This window comes from Denticeps clupeoides, chromosome 9 (genome assembly GCF_900700375.1).
Source record: "Denticeps clupeoides chromosome 9, fDenClu1.1, whole genome shotgun sequence".
Lineage (NCBI taxonomy): Eukaryota > Metazoa > Chordata > Actinopteri > Clupeiformes > Denticipitidae > Denticeps > Denticeps clupeoides.
In genome coordinates this window covers 6,207,689-6,228,123 of record NC_041715.1, presented here as the reverse complement: position 1 = coordinate 6,228,123, position 20,435 = coordinate 6,207,689, and the positions used below count along the sequence as shown (strand labels likewise).

Sequence of the window (20,435 nt, the reverse complement as noted above, 5' to 3'; positions counted from 1 at the left end):
TAGTAAAGCGGCACATTCTGCTCTCCGCTCGTATATATATTTAGATCTGGGTTTTTGTTATTCTGCCGTATTGATCTGGCCTCTGGGTCCACTTTGACCCGGCGGGTTGCATGGAGCCATAAAGGTTATTCCACCGCAGCTACATGCGCAGATCTAAACAAAAAGAGAAAGCTATCCCACTGTAGAAACCCTGTTCCGCTTTCCGTGTTTATAATAAATTATTGCTTTCAGTTTTTTGTGCTAATGGTCTTTAATAGACTATTTCATTATGTTCTATGCCAAGAGCCTTTTCGCCTAAAATAAATTGTTTAAGCAAGAATCCTGGTAAATACATTTACTTTTGATACTTTTTGTACATTTGAATGCAAGTACATTTATGAAAGTTTAAAGTGTGGACTGTTACTGAGGAAAAAGTATTTTTAAGTACAAGGACTATATGCTTTGTACCCCTCTAATTAATTTACATTTACATTTAAGGCATTTGGCAGACGCCCTTATCCAGAGCGACTTTCAACGTGCTTTCAAGTTACCATCGATGAAGTGATCAGTTCTGGTTCACTAGGACCCGCAACTATGAATACAATCTCTTTATTCAGTCTTGTTGTAGGTTCTGTACATACGTTACACAATAAAAACGTTACAAGTTAATCTAAATATTCTCTAAAGTGGAAGGTCTTGAGCTGCCGTTTGAAAATACTGAGCTGTTCTGACCTCGAGGGGAAGTTCATTCCACCACCGAGGGCCAAGACGGAGAAGAGTCTAGATGAGTGTCTTCCTTTTACCTTCAGAGATGGAGGGAGGCAGTACTGGAGGCTTGGAGTATACAAGATATAATTATATATATATGTATTTATATTTTAAACGAGAATGACAAACTCCTTGTCCTTGTTTGTATGGTTGATATCCAGGAGAGTCCTGATAATTTTACCTATGAAGTTACAATCAAATAAGGCCACTTAAGCTTCGCAATTGGATTTTTAGGGATTAATCCACGGAATAAGCATTTTATATTACTTCACGTTGCATGCAACGCACGTTGGCAGGACATTAACGTTGCAGTGCATGTTTCATATGAATCATTATGAACGTAACCGCACGACTGAACTTCTCAGACGGCCGTAGTGTCAAAGTGAAGTACCCATGATGCAACGCTGCCGACGGAGGAGGACCGTAAACATTCCATGCTAGCGAGTTAGCCATCCAGCCAGCCAGCCGGGCACCTTTATGCTCCGCGTTCCGTCACGGAAGGCGCTCGGAATATTTCCATTTACTTAAATCGATCTGCAGCAGATCGAGCGTTTTTTTTTTAAATATTGTAACTCGATTTAAGGCGTCTATGAAGGGCGGATAACTAGCTTGCCAGCTGCTGCCAAAGGTGCGCAGAGTAGCATTCGGTAGGCAAAAAAAAATAAATCGTCAAAATGTTAAAAGCGGTGATTCTAATTGGAGGACCACAGAAAGGTGAGGAAACCCGAGCATTCTGCACGACTATTATTTCATATAATTGGCTTATCGCATGACTATAGTTCATTTAGCAGTGTGACTTTACAACTTTTGGGGTTTTAACACGTTGCCATTTTTGTAGGTGACGTTGTCGTAAATATATTCATAACATCATAATTTTACGCAGTTTGTCGCGTTTGCACAATTCTACGCACCCTTACGTTTGTACGTCGTGCGCTATCAGTGCGCATGCGCGGGGAGTCCTAGTGGAATATGACAAGATGATCAGAAGAGTGTATCGTAATTACGTAACTACGTCCCCCCGGATGCGTATTATGTTCAGGTCATATATAAAACTCGAGTTTGCAGTCTGCTCATATTGAGTTTGTAACTTGTCACCAAACAGGGACACGGTTTCGGCCACTGTCCTTCGAGGTCCCCAAACCCTTGTTTCCGGTGGCCGGAGTGCCCATGCTGCAGCATCACATCGAAGCCTGTGCTAAGGTGCACGTCTTTTATGTCTTGTCAGGCTTGTGTGGTTTTATTTTTCTTAAAACGCAATGATTTTTTTTTAAAAACATTTTTTCCCCTATAGGTCCCAAATATGAAGGAAGTCTTACTTGTTGGGTTTTACCAGCCAAACGAAGAGCTTAACAGATTTTTATCATGTGCGCAGCAAGAGTTCAAAATTTCCATCAGGTATTTAATAACACAATACCTGGATAATGAATAAAATTACATTCAATTTGGTAATCAGAAAACGGTCACGATGTCATCAGAAGTTCTGCTCGTTTGCAGATACCTGCAGGAATACGCCGCTCTTGGCACAGGGGGAGGCATCTATCACTTTCGAGATCAGATCCTGTCTGGCGGCCCGGAGGCGTTCTTCATCATGAATGCTGACGTGTGCTCGGAGTTCCCTTTACCCGGCATGCTGGAGTTTCAGAAGGAGCACGGGGACACGCACTGCTTTGTCATCCTGGGAACGACGGTAAGGGAATAAACTCTACTGAAGTTCTGAGCACTGGTTCGTAAAACGTTATGCAGTGAAACGGTCCTTTTGTTTTTATTTAGGCCAACAGGAAACAGTCCCTAAACTATGGCTGTATCGTTGAAAACCAGCAGACCAGTGAGGTAAGGCTTTCACTTCCGTAATCTGCTGGTAATATAACCGATGGCCTGCAGCAGTAGGCAATTCTCCTCTCTTCATCTCAGGTGCTGCATTACGTGGAGAAGCCCAGCACCTTTGTGAGCGATATAATAAACTGCGGCATATACCTGTTCACCCCAGACATATTCCAGCACATCGGCGCTGTCTTCCAGAAGAACCAGCAGGAGATGCTGCTGTGAGTGGGAGGAGTCCGCCGGTGATCGGTTTGCCTGAGAGCATGAGCATTTTTTTTTATTTCTCCCCTCTTTTGTTATTGTACCCTCCATTTTCTTCATTTGTATCTTTTTTTAAACTCTCCTTTTCAATACTTCTGCCATCATTCTGTTTCTCCAGATATCCCGATGAGGGGTAAGTCGGTGAGCGTTGGGGGCATGGTTGTTGTAGAGTGGCATTCGGGACACATGCGTGCTGCACATGCTGCTTGCACCTTAGCTTTGTCTCACTAAATAGACTCACGTCTTGAACAACAGTATGTGAAATTGTGGCTTTAGTTGGTTTTTGTGATGTATCTAAGATGTATCCATAGTGCCTATGAGCAGTTAGCATCCAAGTAGAAGAGTATTTCATTCCCTTTGCATCCTTCAGACCTCTTACTCCTTTTCAACATTTATACGGGGTTCCCATGGGTCGATCCCTTTTATCTCTTTGAGGTTTTTTTTACCTCTACCGCTTTAAAAATGTGCATCATTCTAGAACGCAAAATCTAAAAGTTGACAAATATCCTTACACATGCTAACTTACCAAATATGCCAGGCATGAAGTGGGAACCCTAATTATACTAACACTAATTTATTATTAAAGGTCCCCTGACATGAAAGCTTTTATTGCTTTTGGACAATTTTCTATGTGATGCATGGGACATTTTGATAACACAAGTTTCCTGATAACTGACTAACTATGAACAAGTGTGACATGTATGTAGGACTTGGCGTGCCTTACTACTGAAGAGTTCAATATGAAGTTATGACAAAAGCCATACAAGCATTTCGAAAACTTGCCATGTGATACATGGGACACAGAAAACTAGTCTCAGTTGTTTTTCACTGCAAAACAGACACCTCTCTTTAAATACATTGAAATTAAATGATGGTCTACATTATTTGAGTACCCATCTTAAACTAAAAGTGCAAATACTACAGAATTTTGTAGCATTTTGGTTTTATTTTTCAGAGAATCACCCTCTGATATCAGTCTTAGTTGTCCCCTAATACTGTATCTGAAGTCTCTGTCCGAAATTGTATTTTTAAATACTATTGAGGAGGAGAGCGACCTATAGAAGCTGAGGGGACATTCGTGGATGCTGTCAACACTATTCACCACAATCATCCAGCCACAATGTTTGGCACAGACAGGAAGTCGTGTTGACATTCTTTCAGAAAAAATAAAATGGACCCACTGACTCTCGTATGATGGAATTAAAAAAAATAAATAAATAAATTTGTGCTCATTTTTATATCCAGTCACAAAACAACTGCAATGCTTAACACATTTGGAAGCCATGACGGTCAGTGCACATAATGTTTTAGGGGAGGGGTAGGAAATTCTAAGCTGTTGCTCTCTGAACGGTGAAGCAGAATCACCAAAGCACCCTTTACACCTCCATTTTACATCGCCATTTCTAGCCGCTGCAGGACCCATAGACAGGTTAGGGGGACTTGTATTAATGTTAAATAATCTTACAAAGGGTCATTTTCATGAAAGGGGACCTTTATACCCAGCATCCTTTAACTTTGATTTGGATTTTTTTTTTTTTTTTGAAATATGTAGCACCCCTGTGTTGGGAGCCTCATTCTGATGCACTGATTTCTGTCAAAGGGAGGAGCAGTCCAACGGCTGGCACCGGGCCGAGGTGATCCGCCTGGAACAGGACATATTCACCGCTTTGGCTGGCCAGGGCAAGTTGTTTGTCTACAAAACTGATCGCTTCTGGAGTCAGATCAAATCTGCTGGGTGGGTGTCTCACATATTGGCCAGCCTGTCCTCTGTATGGTGATGCATCTTGATGTAACGCAAAGATTTCGCGACACTGATGATGATGACTACTGATATGTGTGGTTCTGTTCTTTTCCCCTTATCTTCAAGGTCAGCGATATATGCCAGCCGCTTATATCTGAACCAGTATCACAAAACTCACCCTGAGAGGCTCGCCACAAACAGCGAGGGAAAACCAACAATCAGTGGTATGCATACTTGGGATATTTCCAGTCATATTTGAGTCTTTGTATTTTTTTTGTGTTGTTATGTGTGTCTGTTTATAACATTCTGTAACAAACTGTTTGCATATACAGAATGTTTAACATTCGTTGGCTATATGTCTTCATTAAGCCATTGAAATAAAATGTTAAGGTTCATCAAAATATACATGAAGTAAAATGTATATAAAGATTGTGTGTTGCCAGATATTTAGGGGAAAATGTCTCTTGACAATAGGTATAGAGGAATCTATTGGTCAGTTATGAGACAGTACATGAGAGTTATCTGGCAACAATGTATTCTGCTGGAGTGGAACTAACTTTTGAATCAGGATCACTGAGCAGTGAATGTCATCATGTATTACAGGTCCAAAAAGTAAACTAGTTAAGAATGGGAGGAAAAATCCCAAACTGTACATTTTGTAACTGGGCTGCACGACTCCTTTTTAGGATGAAAGGATCTTTTTTCTACCTGAAGAGAGAGATTTTTAAATTTAAATTAAAAAAAAAAAAATATATATATATATGTATATATATATGTGTGTGTATATATATATATATATATATATATATATATATATATATGTGTGTGTATATATATACATATACATATATATATATATATATATATATATATATATATATATATATATATATATATATATATATATATATATATATATATATATATAAAACACTTTGTGGTTTTACAAATACTGCATTTGGATTTGGCTCCAATCTTAATGCATACAGTGCACTATTTATTAACACACGTTCCCTTGTCCCAGGGAATGTTTACATCCATCCAACGGCCAATATTGACCCTACTGCTGTGGTAAGTGGGTATACTGTTTCAAACTTTCTTGGAGTGTGTATTACAGTACTGTTTTATTACAGACCTAGTTTTATCCCCCCCACCCCCAGCTTGGGCCCAATGTTTCCATTGGGACGGGCGTGACCATCGGTGCAGGAGTCCGAGTGAGGGAATCCATTATCCTTCATGGTGCTACTTTACAGGCACGTGTCGCTTTTAAAAGAACCAATCCTTTCATTAGTGCCAGGGTTATTATCGGGCTGTGTAATAAATGTGTGGATGTGTTTCTCACTCGTGCAGGATCACAGTTGTGTACTGAATAGTATAGTAGGGTGGGACAGTACGATAGGAAAGTGGGCAAGAGTGGAGGGGACCCCAAGCGACCCAAACCCAAATGACCCGTATGCCAAAATTGACAGTGAAACGCTCTTCAGGGATGGAAAACTAACACCTTCAATCACTATTCTTGGTAAGCACACTCTATAGTTATCATATATATTATACAAATGAGGCGGGACTGATCTGAAAGGTTACAGAGAGTTTATGTAACATGAAAATAAAAAATACATGCCTTTTGGTAAATATTTAAATGACTGTAGTAACATCATTTTAATCTGATTATTTTGTAGGCTGCAATGTGAACATCCCATCTGAAGTAATCATACTCAACTCCATCGTTCTCCCTCACAAAGACCTCAACAGAAGCTTTAAAAATCAAATAATTCTATAGTTTCCATGCATAGCAGCTTGTATACTGCAGTATACTGGGTTAAAGGAGCTAAGTGTGGTGTTTTTGTAGTGGAGCCGTAATTTCAAAGTGGAGATTTTTATTTAGTTTTTTCTTTCCCCGAAATCGTACCAGCGTGAGTCACTGTGGGAAAAACTCTGTACTTGCTGTTACGTTCCTGAAACAGCACATGTAAAAAGCTTAAAAGCACTCCGAAGCGAGGGAGTGAGAACAAGGACACGGGCATCAGCTTAACAGCCACAAAGAGCCTCTTTATATGTGAGGTTTAAGAAAATAGATGCAGTGAAAGGCAGCGGAGAATCCACAAGGGTGTTAAGTGCTCAGACGCATGGAAGGACTTCAGCAGCACGTCCTCCGGTGAGATCGACTCAAAAGGTGCCAGATGGAGTTTGCATGTTCCGCCCGCCTCCCACGTTCGGGCCGCGGTTCCGAAAAGCCGATGGACACCCTCCTTGTCCTGGGTTCTGAACATCGGTTGTTAAGTATAATGTACGACAGGAAGTGGCGCTTTGTCGTTGACCTGTAGCAGGTCCCAGGTATCAGGATTATAAAGGATTCACTGACACAATAAGAGCAAATCTGCAGTTTTGACCAAAAAATATGAATGCTACTGGATCTCTACTCTGCAAAAGGCAGCTGTGCCTGCAGGTTTCAGCTGCACAGAGCAGGTGTGAGGGCTGGATAAGCTTGGCGCTATCATTCCCCTCTCCAGTAATTTTTACGCTTGAGATGTTACATATTTAGATTTACTTTAATATTTAATAAAGCAGAAAGAGTCTTAATTTTTTCTAAGGCTTTTGAATTTTTTGGGGGAGGGCCTCTATTTAGCGTGTACCTCATTTGGGTGATATTATTTGGTGATAATGTGTTGTATGCAAAAATGATGTGTGGTGTTTGTGTACTTGTAATGTTTCATAATTACTGGTCTTACATACAAAATGAAATAAAATTCTGTTCTCTTATTGGGTGCTTTTGTGTATTTGATGGAAATTTGTTTGCCATTTAAATTTTTGGTCCTGTTTAATTTAAGGATTGCACTGTTCCCAAACTCATTACGAGGACGTGCAAGATCTATTAACTGGCCGGCAGTGTGTTTAGCCTCATATTATTTATTATTATGCAATGTTTCAGATGTGCAGCAAAGTCTGGTTCTCTTATTTCATCCATGGTAGTTCCATATTTTCCTTATTTGTGCGACAATGTTCAAACTAGTTGTTTTATTTGCTGGATATGACTATAAAAGCTATAGCTATAAAAATTAAAAGGGGCCTAATACCCAATCCTACTGTTCAAATATGCCCAGGTAAAAGAGAAGCAAACTTGAAATTATTATACACACACACACACACACATCCTTCCACGTAATGGAAGCAATATGCTCATAATATGCTAAATACATTTTATTCATTGCAAAGTTTACAAAAAAATTATATTTTTTTACTCCCACACAAAACAGTGGCACACTTTAATTAGAACAAATTACTTTGGTGATGTGAAGAACCTGTTCTTCCTTGGCTCCACTTTTGACTTGCTTCTGAAAGATGGGGAGGAGAGAAAAGCATCAATGTTCGGCTCAATTTTTCATAAGATGCCCTATCGGCAAATGGGAAACTGGTCTCTTACGGGTTGTTGAATGCATTGCCGAAAGTTTTGATTTTTCCCTTTAGTGATCCAGTGCTAGGCACCTTGGAGTATTTACTCAGCTCTGGAGAGGTCAAAGGTGTGAACATGCAATCTGGAAAAAAAAAAAAAGAGACAAGGCCACTGACATACAGCAATAGGAGCCCAGAAATGGGAGTCGTAGAGCAAAAATTCTCCTTTTAAAGAAGAATATTTACCTTTAGCTGGGGTCTGCTCATTTGTATTGACCTCAGTAGCAGAGGAGATGACCTGATCCCCCTCTGTGCCTAGTATGCCTTTCCAATATTCCGCAGAGAAGGACAGCAGACGAGCCATGACCTGAACAGATGTGCACACTCCGTAGCACCCATGTTTTCACTTTAACAACTGACACATCTAGGGGGAGAAAAAGGGTCAGCAATAGGAAGTTGAAGGAAACGCACTTTGGGCTGGATGTTCGTGTCCTTCATGATGGTCATAGGGCAGGGTTCTGCCATGCCATGTCCAACGATGGTGGGTCCAAACACTCGAGACAGGTTATTTTTATCCATTTGGCAAGGTGGGCTCTGCATGACCCTACAGAGAATAAACAAGTCAAATTTGTACACTGACAGGCTCAATAACTGTCAAAAATGCCCACTTTGAACATTAGCATTAAAATGCTGTTTCTTTCTGATGACAAGAGTAGTTTTTTTTTTCTTTGCCAGCTCTCTCACCGCTGCAGATGGAGCATGAGAAAGGCCAAGGTGTCTCTGTTGGGCGGAGGCAGCTCTCCAATGGCCTGAAACATCAGTGCAGCACTGTTGTCATCATCAAGGATCTCTGCGAGTGACAAATAACCCAGTGCTGTGGGACAATGCAGACCCCCCCCATATAGAAAAAAAACACCACATCCAAGCCCTTTTCATAGAAGCTAATACAGCTAGAGCAAAGGGACAAATAAATGACTTTTTGACTTTGAAAGGTGTGGGGATGGCTTGCACTTTAAACCAATCGTAAGACGTTTTTTTTTTTTTTTTTTTTTTAAAGGCCTATTTGGATGAGTTGAATTAAGCAGGGATGATTCTCATTTACATGCCCCTTGCATTAGCAGCCTTGGAAATTAGTCTGTGTGGCCCTGTCTTAAACATCCATTTCAATTTAGAATTTAAAAGGATTCTGGTACACCCGAGTCATCATGCCCCATGGAAAACAGGTTTTCTTAGCATAATGTGGCCTGGTATTGATTGCCATTTACATACTGCCAGACAAACCTGAAATGTGCATGTTGATGAAGGGACATGGGATGAACGGAATCAATCACATATAATGCTAACGTGTGTATAATATAGATGATTATACACCCACTATGACGAGAAAAGGACTTGACTCACCCCCAGCTTCCATGAATGTTTTGTGGAGGCGGAACGTTACCAGAGGCTCCTTAAGTTTTCTGAAAAAGTCCTTGAGGAGCCCGCAAACAACATGGATGTCATCCACTTTATTTAGCATGAGTGACCCTTTTCTGCTTATGTACCGCTCGCGTAGTTCCTTCACCATTCGTTCCCCGCCTGGAACACGATATACTCCCTTCTACACAACAGATGGCAAAAGGAAGAAAAGAATTTAAATAAAAGAGGGCATTAGCTAGCCCCTTAAACACACTTCAATGGGCAGGACGTATTAAAAGCGGAACAAAGAAAAGGAAGATTACCTCCTCAAGTCCCCTCTTTTCAATTTCACTCACACACTGCACAATGAGCAGAGGGACCCTCGGCCGAGTGAAGGGAGCGAAGCTCTCTAAAGTGTCCTAGGGACGGAGAAAAAGGGAAAACAAAAAAAAAACAGGAGAGGACACTCAAGGTCACCCCCCTGCTCCATAAACGGGTGACGCGTGGACTTGATTTCTGGCGAATCACCTCGGTGGCTGGGGGGTTGCCGTGGGCGATGGGACAACATTGCTCGGTGCACATGCGCTTGCACTCGGGGTGGGCGACCACTCGACAGTCACGGCACTTCAAGGCCATCTTGCCGAAGCGAATCCGCTTCCCACAGGGCACGCACGTCTCTGGTCGAATGACCTGGGAGAAACAAAGTCTTGCAAATGTTACTTTACGTTATTTGAATGTTATCAGGGACACTGTGGTAGTAAGTTTGGTAAGTTTCTATTAATTGAAAACACCGATAATTTACACGTTTGTCTTGGCAGTGGGTGTGGTCTCCAGATGATGTTGGACACATCCACCATCATACCCTGTGTACAGGGGGTATTAGGAATGTAGAGAATGGAAACGTAGGAAATGGGTGAAGTCATGACTGTAAATCCTCTCCAAGACTTGATGTGACATTAGCAATATCTCCCCATGACCTACATGCATTATGGTGTTGGGGAAATAAGGCCCAAAGTGGCAATAATTCTGTTGAGATGTAGTAAATATTTTCTACATTTCTTTTAGCACCATGTGTGAAAGGACACATGTTATGAAATACTGCAAGATCACATCGCTTACGGTTTTGTTGAGGAAAACGTGCTGCAACGTTCTGTCCTCAGAAGGGGTTATGGCCTGATGAAGTCTGGCTTCCGTGGTGGTGACCTCCATCTCAGTTATGGTTTCAATCTCCATGTTGGTCTCATTTTGCGCAACCCAGACAGAGGTCTGGTCTGAAAGGCACAAAAATGCAACATTCTGCTTGGGCCTCCTGCTGAAGTTAAATCCATTTTTATTTACTTAGATCTCTTTTACCGATAAGAGCCGGAGCCTGCTGAAGCCTGGGGTTCCGGGGAGGCTTCTCCGATGACTCTTGAGTAATGTCTATGACCATGTGAAACTGCCCGACGTTGTCTGGGGCGGTGACCGACGCTTTTACAACAGTTGCCTCCACCTCCTGAATAAAGAAGATGATCATGACAACACACAGTGTCCATCCATCCATCACACCACTCCATCCCAGGCCTTTTTGTATGGTGCAACTACACCAATCTGTTCATGTTCGTGTCACCATATGAGGACAAATAGACTATCAATGTGCTGAATTGCCCTGCTCCATCTGGACAGTCTGCATCAACTAAGTGGGAGAGGAGAAAATGGACACAGAGGCTGACAGACTGGCCATGGTCCACTGGTGTTTCCACCTGAGCAGAGAGGTGGGCGCTGTGGGGAACACACTGCCAAAGAGAGCGTGTGGGAACTGAAGAACGAGCTTTCGGATGGGAATACGATGCCTTGATGTTTACAGGAAAGGCACACATGCTGACGGGACTGGAAAAGCAAATGGCATGGAAAATGTTCCTGACATGGAAATTCCTTAGTCTCCTGCCAGCATACTAAGAAGGGATTTAGATTTTTTTTAACCTATATTTCCATTAACCTTCAAGCTCACCTTCATTTCCACAAAAATGTCCAATATATGGCAACGTAGTTGCAAATTTTTTTTTTTCCTTTTAAATGCAATGATGTTTTAATCAATCCGTGGTCTCAGTCCACCTTTTCTACGCCTCTTCCTCCCAAGAGATCACCTGAGCGTCCTCTGCCTCTCTTCTGCACTGGTGGACCAACACTGGGACCCATTGAGGAACGCTGGGAATAAAAAAGCACTGTATTGGCAAACAAGCATCCTTAATTTTCCCCATTTTTCAACTGTAGATAAGGCAGAGCAGCCCTTTTACATCCACATCTTACCCTTTTCTCTCGCGCCCTGGACTTCAGAGGTTTAATTGCTACGTTGTCCAGGTCCTGCATGAGGAGTTTATAAAAGGGAAAAAATCACATAATGTAAAAATGGCCAGAAAATACAAATGCTGATGACTTACCAGATCATCATCAGTTCTGTCATAACTAATATCAGAGTGTGACAAGAACGAAGACTCATCTATGACAGACAACCTAAAGGGGAAGAGAAGATATTGCATTAACCCCTGCAGTTGAAGCTCAGATGAAACCTGGGCTATAACAAAAAATGACCTTCGGGTTTTATACTGCGTGACGTTGGCTCCTTTGGGATTGAAGTTGGCCAGCATGGACCTCTGTTCATCATTGAGGCAGGCGTTGGACTTGTTGTCATGGACGAGAATATCACACATCAGCTGCATCTGCCGCTCCTGCAGAATGAAATACATTCGTCACGCCGCGCAGGTAGTGATTAAATGGCCTGGAGGCGGGGCTGAGGTTAACTCGTCGATTACCAGGTACTGATAGTCGGCCTCGGCCTTGTAGCGCTTCTTGATCTCCACATCCACCTGGTTGCGGGCGTGTTTCAGCTTGACCTCCAGAGAGGCCCGGGCCACGTCCGACTTCAGCAGAAGCTCCTTGCACTTCTTGAGCTCCAGCTCCGCCTGAAGCCATTTAGTCCTCGTCGCCTCAAAGTTCCTCACCACCTGAAGAAACTCTGGGAAGATCAAACCAGTCAAGCAAGGCGCTCACACTGCGCAACATAAGGAACATTTTTACTAGGGGTGTGTATTGGCAAGGATCTCGTGATGCGATTATATCACGATATATTGGGATACTGTACATATTCCGCCTTTTCTACAGTTTTCTGAAATGTAAGAACAGAGCTGAAAAACAAGATGCTGTGATCAGTCTGTCATGTTTGGCAATTTCACTTTGCTTGAAATGCCAAGCAGTAATTCAAAGTACCAATGTATCTCTGCTGACTTCACTAAAGAAAATGCTTGATGGCACCACCCAGGGGAATAAATTTGTATACAAATATATTGATATTTGATGTTCCTGTATCGATACAATATCACCACATAAAATATCGCGATATATCGCTATTTTTTCTAAAACTGCTAGTTTTTACCACTTTTGATAGTTGAATTAAGACAAAAGATTTTTTTCTGAATTTGCTGCCCATTGCAAAGCTGATGGAAAGTATTTTTGATGAAGAGATGAATAGCTACAATTAAAAGAATACCAGTTACATAAGATGTAGTGCAGAGGGTGTAAAATTTCCTCACTATGTTGGGAAATGTATTCTGAAATATGCATGTAGTTCAGACTATAAGACTAAAGGCTAATATTTTCCCTTGAGTATCGTATGTGTGGTTTGTATACTTGGTCCACCACTGATTCTGAAGCTCACACACACTTTCCAAGTTCTGTTATCATTTGTCTGCAGATGGCAGACAGTGTTAAAACCAGACGATGTGGTCTGAAAAGGCCTGCTTAAGTAAGACTGAGGAAGATTTTAATTTCTCAAAACTGCAGCAATTGGCACGTTCAAACCTCGGACGACTTAAAATTAATACTTTTGAAATGCTCCTCCTCCCTTCCCTCCAAAAATCTTTATGAGTCCAAATTCATCTTCAGTGCTTGATGTTCTCAAGGAAGCTTTCTGAAAACGTAAGAACCACCTCATGAAACTGCCTGAACTAAAGTATTTAACGCCGAGTTGCTCACACTGGTCCTGAAATGACTTGGCTCATGCAACAACAGTGGAGGCCAGCTTAAGTTCCCTCTCGTTGGGCTGCGACTAATTTAGGGCTGCACGATTTGGGGGAAAAAGACATATTGCAATTATTGAGATCAATATTGCGATATGCGATTGCGATATGATAAAGGGAACTTGCTTGTATATCAATGAAAAGTCGTACACAAATTACTAATATTGAAAAGTTCAATTCCAAAGTGAAACATACAAACTACTTATAACATGAAACGTGAAATGCCCAGTGCTTTCAAAATACAATATTCTACAAAATTAAATAATCACAAAAAACTCTTTACATTACTGTCGAACGACAAACCCTGGTAAGGCTAAACAACTGTTTAGATTAGATTTAGCCGTTATAAAATCCCGTATTATAGTTCTTACGTTAACCAAAATGTTGTTTGGAATGCATAGCTTCGCTAGCTTAGCCTAGCTTAGCTAAGGTTAAGACTTATAAAACGGGATTTTATAATGGCCAAATATATTCAAAACAATTGTCCAGCCTTACCTATGAAATGTAATCCCCCAGGATCTGGTTTGGAGCGTACAGCGGTTTGTACAGCCCCGAGCAGCACAAGAGTGAGGCATTTTTATTTACTTCTCTCTAAAGACATGTATATGTTTCACTCCACAGCAGAGCCTATCGCAATATGGTGGCGACGTTGACATACGATGCAGCTCGTCATGCAGCATCTACCCATATGTCTATGTGAGTCACGAATCTGAGGTCTCCACTGAACCGAATCGAAAGTCATGTGACCAAACACGTCACATTCGACTAAAGTAAGACTTCAGTCAGCTCGCAAACTTTGAGAGAATGAGTGATAACAAATATGGAATCAGATAGAATAACACAACAAAATGTGAATAGATGGTCAGGTTCCTGCCTGAAGAGTTTTATTCATTTTGGGGGCAGGGAATTCAACGTTAACCAAATTCAGAATGGAACTATTTATTAAACAAAAAAATTATAGTAATTATAAATAATATGTTACTGGTTAAACTGGTTAGTGGTTCTGTCAGCATGCCTATATGAAGGACATTACAGGACACCAGCTGGACCCCCTGTGGTCAATTCAGTGAATATGGGGCTGCATTATCCTGTATCCTCATCCACCCAGGAAGTTAAGCCAGGATCCTTTTTGTGGACTTAAGTTCAGCTTTTAACACCATGGTCCCAAATCTCCTCTCCTCCAAACTCTCCCAGCTCAATGTGTCAAAAGCTACTGATCAGTGGGTCACCAGCTTCCAGACAGGCAGGAAGCAGGAAGTAAGGCTGGAGGAGAGCACTTCTGGAATATGGTCCCTCAGTACTGGTGTCCCTCAAAGATGTGTCCTGTCCCCACTGCTCTTCAATGACTGCACCTCCAGGAACTCTGCTGTTAAATTCCTGAAGTTTGCAGATGACACCACAGTCATTGGACTCATTCAGGATGGTCATGAATCTGTTGAGTGGCTGGTATGGGTAGGAGTAGCCTAGTGGGTAACACACTCGCCTATGAACCAGAAGACCCAGGTTCAAATCCCACTTACTACCATTGTGTCCCTGAGCAAGACACTTAACCCCGAGTTGCTCCAGGGGGGGACTGTCCCTGTAACTACTGATAGTACGTCGCTATGGATAAGGGTGTCTGGTAAATGCTATAAATGTAAATGTACTGGAGCTGAACAAGCTCAAAACTGTAGAGATGACAGTGGACTTCAGGAGACGTCACTCAACACTACTCCCCCTCACCATATCAGACAGCCCAGTGTCTTCTGTGGAGATCTTCAAGTTCTTGGGTACCATCGTCTCCCAGGACCTGAAGCGGGAGACTGACATCTCTTCCACCCACAAGAAGACCCAGGAGAGGATGTACTTCCTGAGACAACTGGAGAAGTCCAGTATTCCACATGAGCTGCTGATCCAGATGTACACTGCAGTCATTGAGTCCGTCCTGTGCTCCTCAATCACAGTCTGGTATGGAGCAGCCACCAAACAGGACAGGAACAGACTGCAGCGGACTGTACGGACAGTAGAGAAAAATCATCACAGATCCCTCACATCCTGGACGCAGACTTTTTGACCTGCTGTGCTCTGGCAGATGACATGGGGAGGTGGTAGTAGCCTAGTGGGTAACACACTATGAACCAGAAGACCCAGGTTCAAACCTCACTTACTACATTGTGTCCCTGAGCAAGACACTTAACCATGATTGTCTCCAGAGGGACTGTCCCTGTAACTACTGACTATAAGTCACTCTGGATAAGGCCATAAATGTTAATGTAAATGATATAGGAGCCTGTCGACTAGGACCAGGACCAAGAACCAGGAAGGTGGTTGCCTAGCGGTTAAGGAAGCGGCCCCTGTAATTAGAAGGTTGTCAGTTCGAATCCCGATCCGCCGAGATGCCACTGAGCAAAGCACCGTCCCCACACGCTGCCTGTCATGGCCGCCCACTGCTCACCAAGGGTGATGGTTAAAAGCAGAGGACACATTTTGTTGTCACTGTGTGCTGTGGCCCTTGCAAATCACTCCCCTAAACAGCTGAACTGTCACACTGCTTAACACCTACAGAACTGCAACTGCACTTCATGCACACTTATTATTCTGTAATCTCGGTATTTAAGACATTTTTGTATACAAGACATTTAGCATATGTTAGACTGTTGCGCTTGAGAGGCACCATTCCATGGCAATACACGCGATTCTGATTCTCGAACAGTGGCAGCTGCCCGATCTGCTCCGGCTGCACATGTTTTACTACACCGCTATATTCCAAGTTACCTGTATAGTGAAAACGTTGTCAAAAATGTCAGCCTCAAGTAAATGACTCTGCAGCTCCTAACCAATCATATATATGATATGATTATATTATATTATATTATATATTGCCTCGGCCAAACTCACCCAAGTCGTTGTTAGTAACTCCCTCAGTTGACACCATCTGGAGGCACAAGGCCAGAAGTTCCTTCACGTACTGCTCCGCCATCGCGCTGAGGCACAGGTGTGACGCTGCCGTCCACCTGCGTTCACGTTGATGACGTCACAGGGGTTGACGTGGACTGCGTCGGACTAATTAGAACTCTTTGGTTAGTTTTGCCTGTTACGCGGATCTCGAAATTGTGAAACTATCCAGACGCCATTCTGTGTAACCCCTTGAGTCGGCGAACCGTTTAATCCCGCGACTTTGTTTCCTCACGCGTATCCGGCCACTCGCAAACGGAGGCGCGCGCGTTCCGGGACGGAGCACGCGCACGTCACACGCAGCCGCCGTGCACGCGCGTGGTACGTATATCAACACGTATATCTCGACTTTTATCCCGAGCTTTTTTTTTTACAGTTTCTACTGAGACAGTAGAATATGTTTTAAACATTACATTACATTATAAATGACATTTGTCCAGGTGAAACTTTTTTTCAGGACTTACTTTTATGCCGTTATTATTCATTTACTTAACTAAACCTGTGCACTATTTTATGAATGTTATGTTATTTTATTGTATTGTTGTTACTTAACCGACAATCGATTTCTGGGCAAAATATGGCATAATGTATTCTCACTGAAGGCATCAAAACTATGAATGAACACATGTGGAGTTATGTACTTAACAAAAAGTGGAGACCTGGTCTCCACAGTCACCGGACCTGAACCCAATCCAGATGGTTTGGGGTGAGCTGGACCAACAAGTTCTAAACACCTCTGGGAACTCCTTCCAAGACTGTTGGAAAAGCATTTCAGGTGACGACCTCTTGAAGCTCATCGAGAGAATGCCAGAATTTAAACTAGAAACTAGAATATAAAACATGTTTTCAGTTATTTCACCTTTTTTGTTAAGTACATAACTCCACATGTGTTCATTCGTAGTACACACCCACTCTCCACCTCATCCTGTCAATTCAATTCAATTCAACTCACTTCACATAAATTCAAAACAGAGGTTCATCAACGTTCCAAAAGTTCTTTTTTGTGAAGTTGAGGAACCTTCTGGGTGCGCTTTGATCGACACGATTGCGTCAGAGCGATGACAGCAATGCAAGTTCTGCAGCGCAGGTGAAAAGCCGCTAACCAAACGGAACTGATGCACCGATGCATGCAGTGTCGTTTCCGTCCAGCAGAGGGCAATGCCGGCACGAGGCTCCAGGAGACGACGGCCACCCTTCATTTGTGCGGCTTTTGGCGGGTTAGTGATTAGGGCCCGTGTTTGAGCACAGCTTTGCTGTGTTTGGTCGACTCCGTGCCGCTTGCAGGGAAAATAAGCTGCTCCGTGGCTTCCGAGGCTCCAGTCAATGTTGGAAATCCTCAGCTATACAAACGGTGCTCTCTGGCGGCTCTGATGTCACTTTAATTTAGCGCCACAAAGTCTTATTATGGTCAGTCTTAGCCTGGATCCCCAGGGCAAAAAAAAAGGATCAGGACCATAAGCCCGTGCAGTTAGTGTCGGTACAGTGTTGGAATTTTTCACCATATATTAAAGGTCTTCTGTTCAAAGTTGAATGCACTTGGAAGACTTTGCAAATGGCTTCACATTAATGGAAGTTTGGTTAAGCAGCGGCATGCTTAAAGCCTACTGGAACATTTGACAAATCCCTAAACAAATTGAAATAAAAAGAATAAAATGGATATACATTTATTTTCAGGTGGAACATTTTGTTTGGTTTGGGTGCCGTTGGGTCTGAAGTTTCATACTTCATCAGGCAGTCCTTTTAAGAACAATTTCTGATACATGGTGCCAAATAACAGTCTTAAGATTTTTAGCAAATACCCCTTGAGCACATTTGGTCATTTCATTTGAAGCAGAAGCACACACTGGCACATCACCCATTTTAAGCTCTTAAATGATGGATGTTAGCAGTTCAAGAACACTCTGATTGGCTAAACTCTGTGACAGCGTCTTGCTCGCTCACTCACCATCCATAACCGCTTAATCCATATCACAGGAGCAGGTGCCAAAGCCCGTCCCAGGACATTGGGCGCAAACTGGGGACTCACTCAGGGCTGGACGCACACACACCTTTCACCCACACACTCACACCAACGGCGTCTTTCATGGCGCTACCTGCCACTCGGTCATGAAGGTCTCTTACTCCTTATGCTGCCACAGTCAGTGAGTATTGACTGACTAAATCACAGAATCCCCGTATCTCCTTTAAAATCTTCTCGCCCTCCACCTCGCGCTCCGTCTGAAGCGCATTTAGGCTTCCCATTTCCCCCCCTGCGCCATACCGGCCACGTAATCCCGGTGTGGTATTACGTGCTGATTAAAATGCTTTCTCTCACCACCCATGGCACGCTGATAAAAATGTCATTCCGAAAGGGGCGAGTTGTGAAGACGGGCAGAGTTATCTGTTCTCCGGGGCACTGTTTTCTGCCTGCATTGTTTAGGGAGAATGCTCAACTCACAATAATGGATTCAACTCCATTAATCCCATTTGTTGTCAATTTGCAGCAAACGTACTTATTGAAACAGCTTTAATTTGTGTCAGAAATGGACATGGCAAAATGATTTTTCTCAATTTAAACCGGCTGTCTTTGATGCTGGGCACGCCCAATTGTGTTTCAGAATAATTTAACTGCTTCATAATGTGCACAATTTCTCTGAATAAAAATGTTTTGCATGAGAATAGTGAAATGAGGTAATAATTTATTCCAGTTCAGTCCGGAAATCAAGACCGGAGCATTTGAGAACGTTTGAGACTCCCCAAAGCCTCCAATTGATGTAATAGGGAGTGTCTGCAGTCTAAACCAGCCATCTTTATTCCCCATCTCTTATTAGTTTACAAGATTCCCATCCTCCGGCAAAATTAACACTGATAGAGGGCATCATTTGCATAAGTATATACTGCCTTATTAGTAAGGATTTCTTTATTCCATATTTATTAATCATTTCCCCCCAAAAGGCCATTAAATAATCAATTTGAACAGTTTAACAGTTGTAACAGTTTAGCATTTGAATTTAAATAGCCCACTTGTCGATCATTTCAAATGAATAATAGAATGTTTTAAGGTTTGTCCTTTGATTATTATCCATTGGAGGACCTGCCTCGTAATGTTGCCTGTCTTTAAGATATTAAATCTGATTTTTTGTATTGTTCTTTAGCCATTTGGAAATGCCAAGAGCATGTGTTTTCTCAGCCGAGTAAATATTCCGACAAATCTCCGTATATAATTATTTAACAGATCTGATGTGCAGAACCACGGCACTTCACTTCAGGTTTTATTGTCTCATAGTTTGGGCAGTGGTTGGGGAATGGACCCGTAATTTGCTGTTTCAAATCCCCAACCGCCAAGGGGCCACTGAGCAAAGTACTGCTCCCAGAGGCGCCTTTCATGGCTTCCCACTGCTCACCAAGGGTGATGGTTAAATGCACAGGACACACTTCGTTGTGTCACCGTGTGCTGTAGTGTTTCACAATGACAATGACATAACATGGATATAACCCTTGGAATAAGTTAGACTTCACTGGTGTGCAGTGAATTTGAACTGACTCTTCTGATAGAAAATGATAAACTGGACCATTGACCTTTGCTTTACATCTTAGACCACTTTTTCAGTTTATTGCGCTTGCGTGGGCCAGCCAGTTCATTTAAGCAGCTGACTGCTCAGTATCACTAACCCAGCTTGTCACATTTTAACCTGTGGTGCATGAATTTATAAGATCTTTCCATTGGAAAAAATACAAAAAAGGTACAATGAGTTGCTTGCATAAGTGTGCACATCGCTAAAGTAATACTTCATCAAGGGACCTTTTGATTTAATTAAAGCATTCAGTCTTCTTGGAGAGTGTCACGACACAGAAAGGGAAGAAGACCGAGTTAAACGTAAGTTTAATGAAACATTTTAGGATAATTTAACTCAGCACTCGCGACAGCACTCAGGAATCACCTTGGGAAAGAGGGGAAGACCATTAGACACTTTCCCACATGCCTTTTGTATGCTGGTCTGCATGGTTTTCTTTGTGAGGAAAGACTTCTGTCTTGCAACCCTACCTCTACCCCTACAGTCGTGGGCAAAAAGTTCTGAGAATGTCACAAATGCTGGTTTTCACAAAGT

At 42.3% G+C, this 20,435-nt stretch overlaps 2 protein-coding genes across 4 annotated transcripts; one reads left to right on the top strand and one right to left on the bottom strand.

The window, feature by feature from the left end:
- Positions 1 to 1,127: 1,127 nt before the first annotated feature.
- Positions 1,128 to 7,150, top strand: gmppaa (GDP-mannose pyrophosphorylase Aa). Of its 2 annotated transcripts, XM_028991061.1 has the most exons (13): positions 1,128 to 1,461; positions 1,850 to 1,947; positions 2,039 to 2,142; positions 2,242 to 2,434; positions 2,518 to 2,577; positions 2,659 to 2,789; positions 2,948 to 2,962; positions 4,430 to 4,564; positions 4,697 to 4,794; positions 5,595 to 5,641; positions 5,731 to 5,823; positions 5,921 to 6,089; positions 6,250 to 7,150. In XM_028991061.1, the coding sequence occupies exons 1-13, from the start codon at positions 1,422 to 1,424 to the stop codon at positions 6,348 to 6,350; spliced, it is 1,284 nt and encodes a 427-aa protein (XP_028846894.1). In that variant the 5' UTR covers positions 1,128 to 1,421; the 3' UTR covers positions 6,351 to 7,150. The 2 variants fall into 2 exon arrangements, with proteins under 2 accessions (XP_028846894.1, XP_028846895.1); XM_028991062.1 differs by lacking the exon at positions 2,948 to 2,962 and having other exon boundaries at positions 1,129 to 1,461.
- Positions 7,151 to 7,752: 602 nt separating this feature from the next.
- On the bottom strand, positions 7,753 to 17,018 carry LOC114796888 (rac GTPase-activating protein 1). Of its 2 annotated transcripts, XM_028991405.1 has the most exons (17): positions 16,291 to 17,018; positions 15,136 to 15,404; positions 12,151 to 12,353; positions 11,930 to 12,066; positions 11,779 to 11,851; positions 11,648 to 11,701; positions 11,453 to 11,545; positions 10,712 to 10,853; positions 10,478 to 10,629; positions 9,887 to 10,048; positions 9,682 to 9,777; positions 9,362 to 9,560; positions 8,705 to 8,810; positions 8,432 to 8,564; positions 8,207 to 8,327; positions 7,992 to 8,103; positions 7,753 to 7,902 (listed from the first exon to the last, which is right to left on the bottom strand). In XM_028991405.1, the coding sequence occupies exons 4-17, from the start codon at positions 12,055 to 12,057 to the stop codon at positions 7,848 to 7,850; spliced, it is 1,626 nt and encodes a 541-aa protein (XP_028847238.1). In that variant the 5' UTR covers positions 12,058 to 12,066; positions 12,151 to 12,353; positions 15,136 to 15,404; positions 16,291 to 17,018; the 3' UTR covers positions 7,753 to 7,847. The 2 variants fall into 2 exon arrangements, with proteins under 2 accessions (XP_028847238.1, XP_028847237.1); XM_028991404.1 differs by lacking the exon at positions 15,136 to 15,404.
- Between the last annotated feature and the right edge of the window lie 3,417 nt (positions 17,019 to 20,435).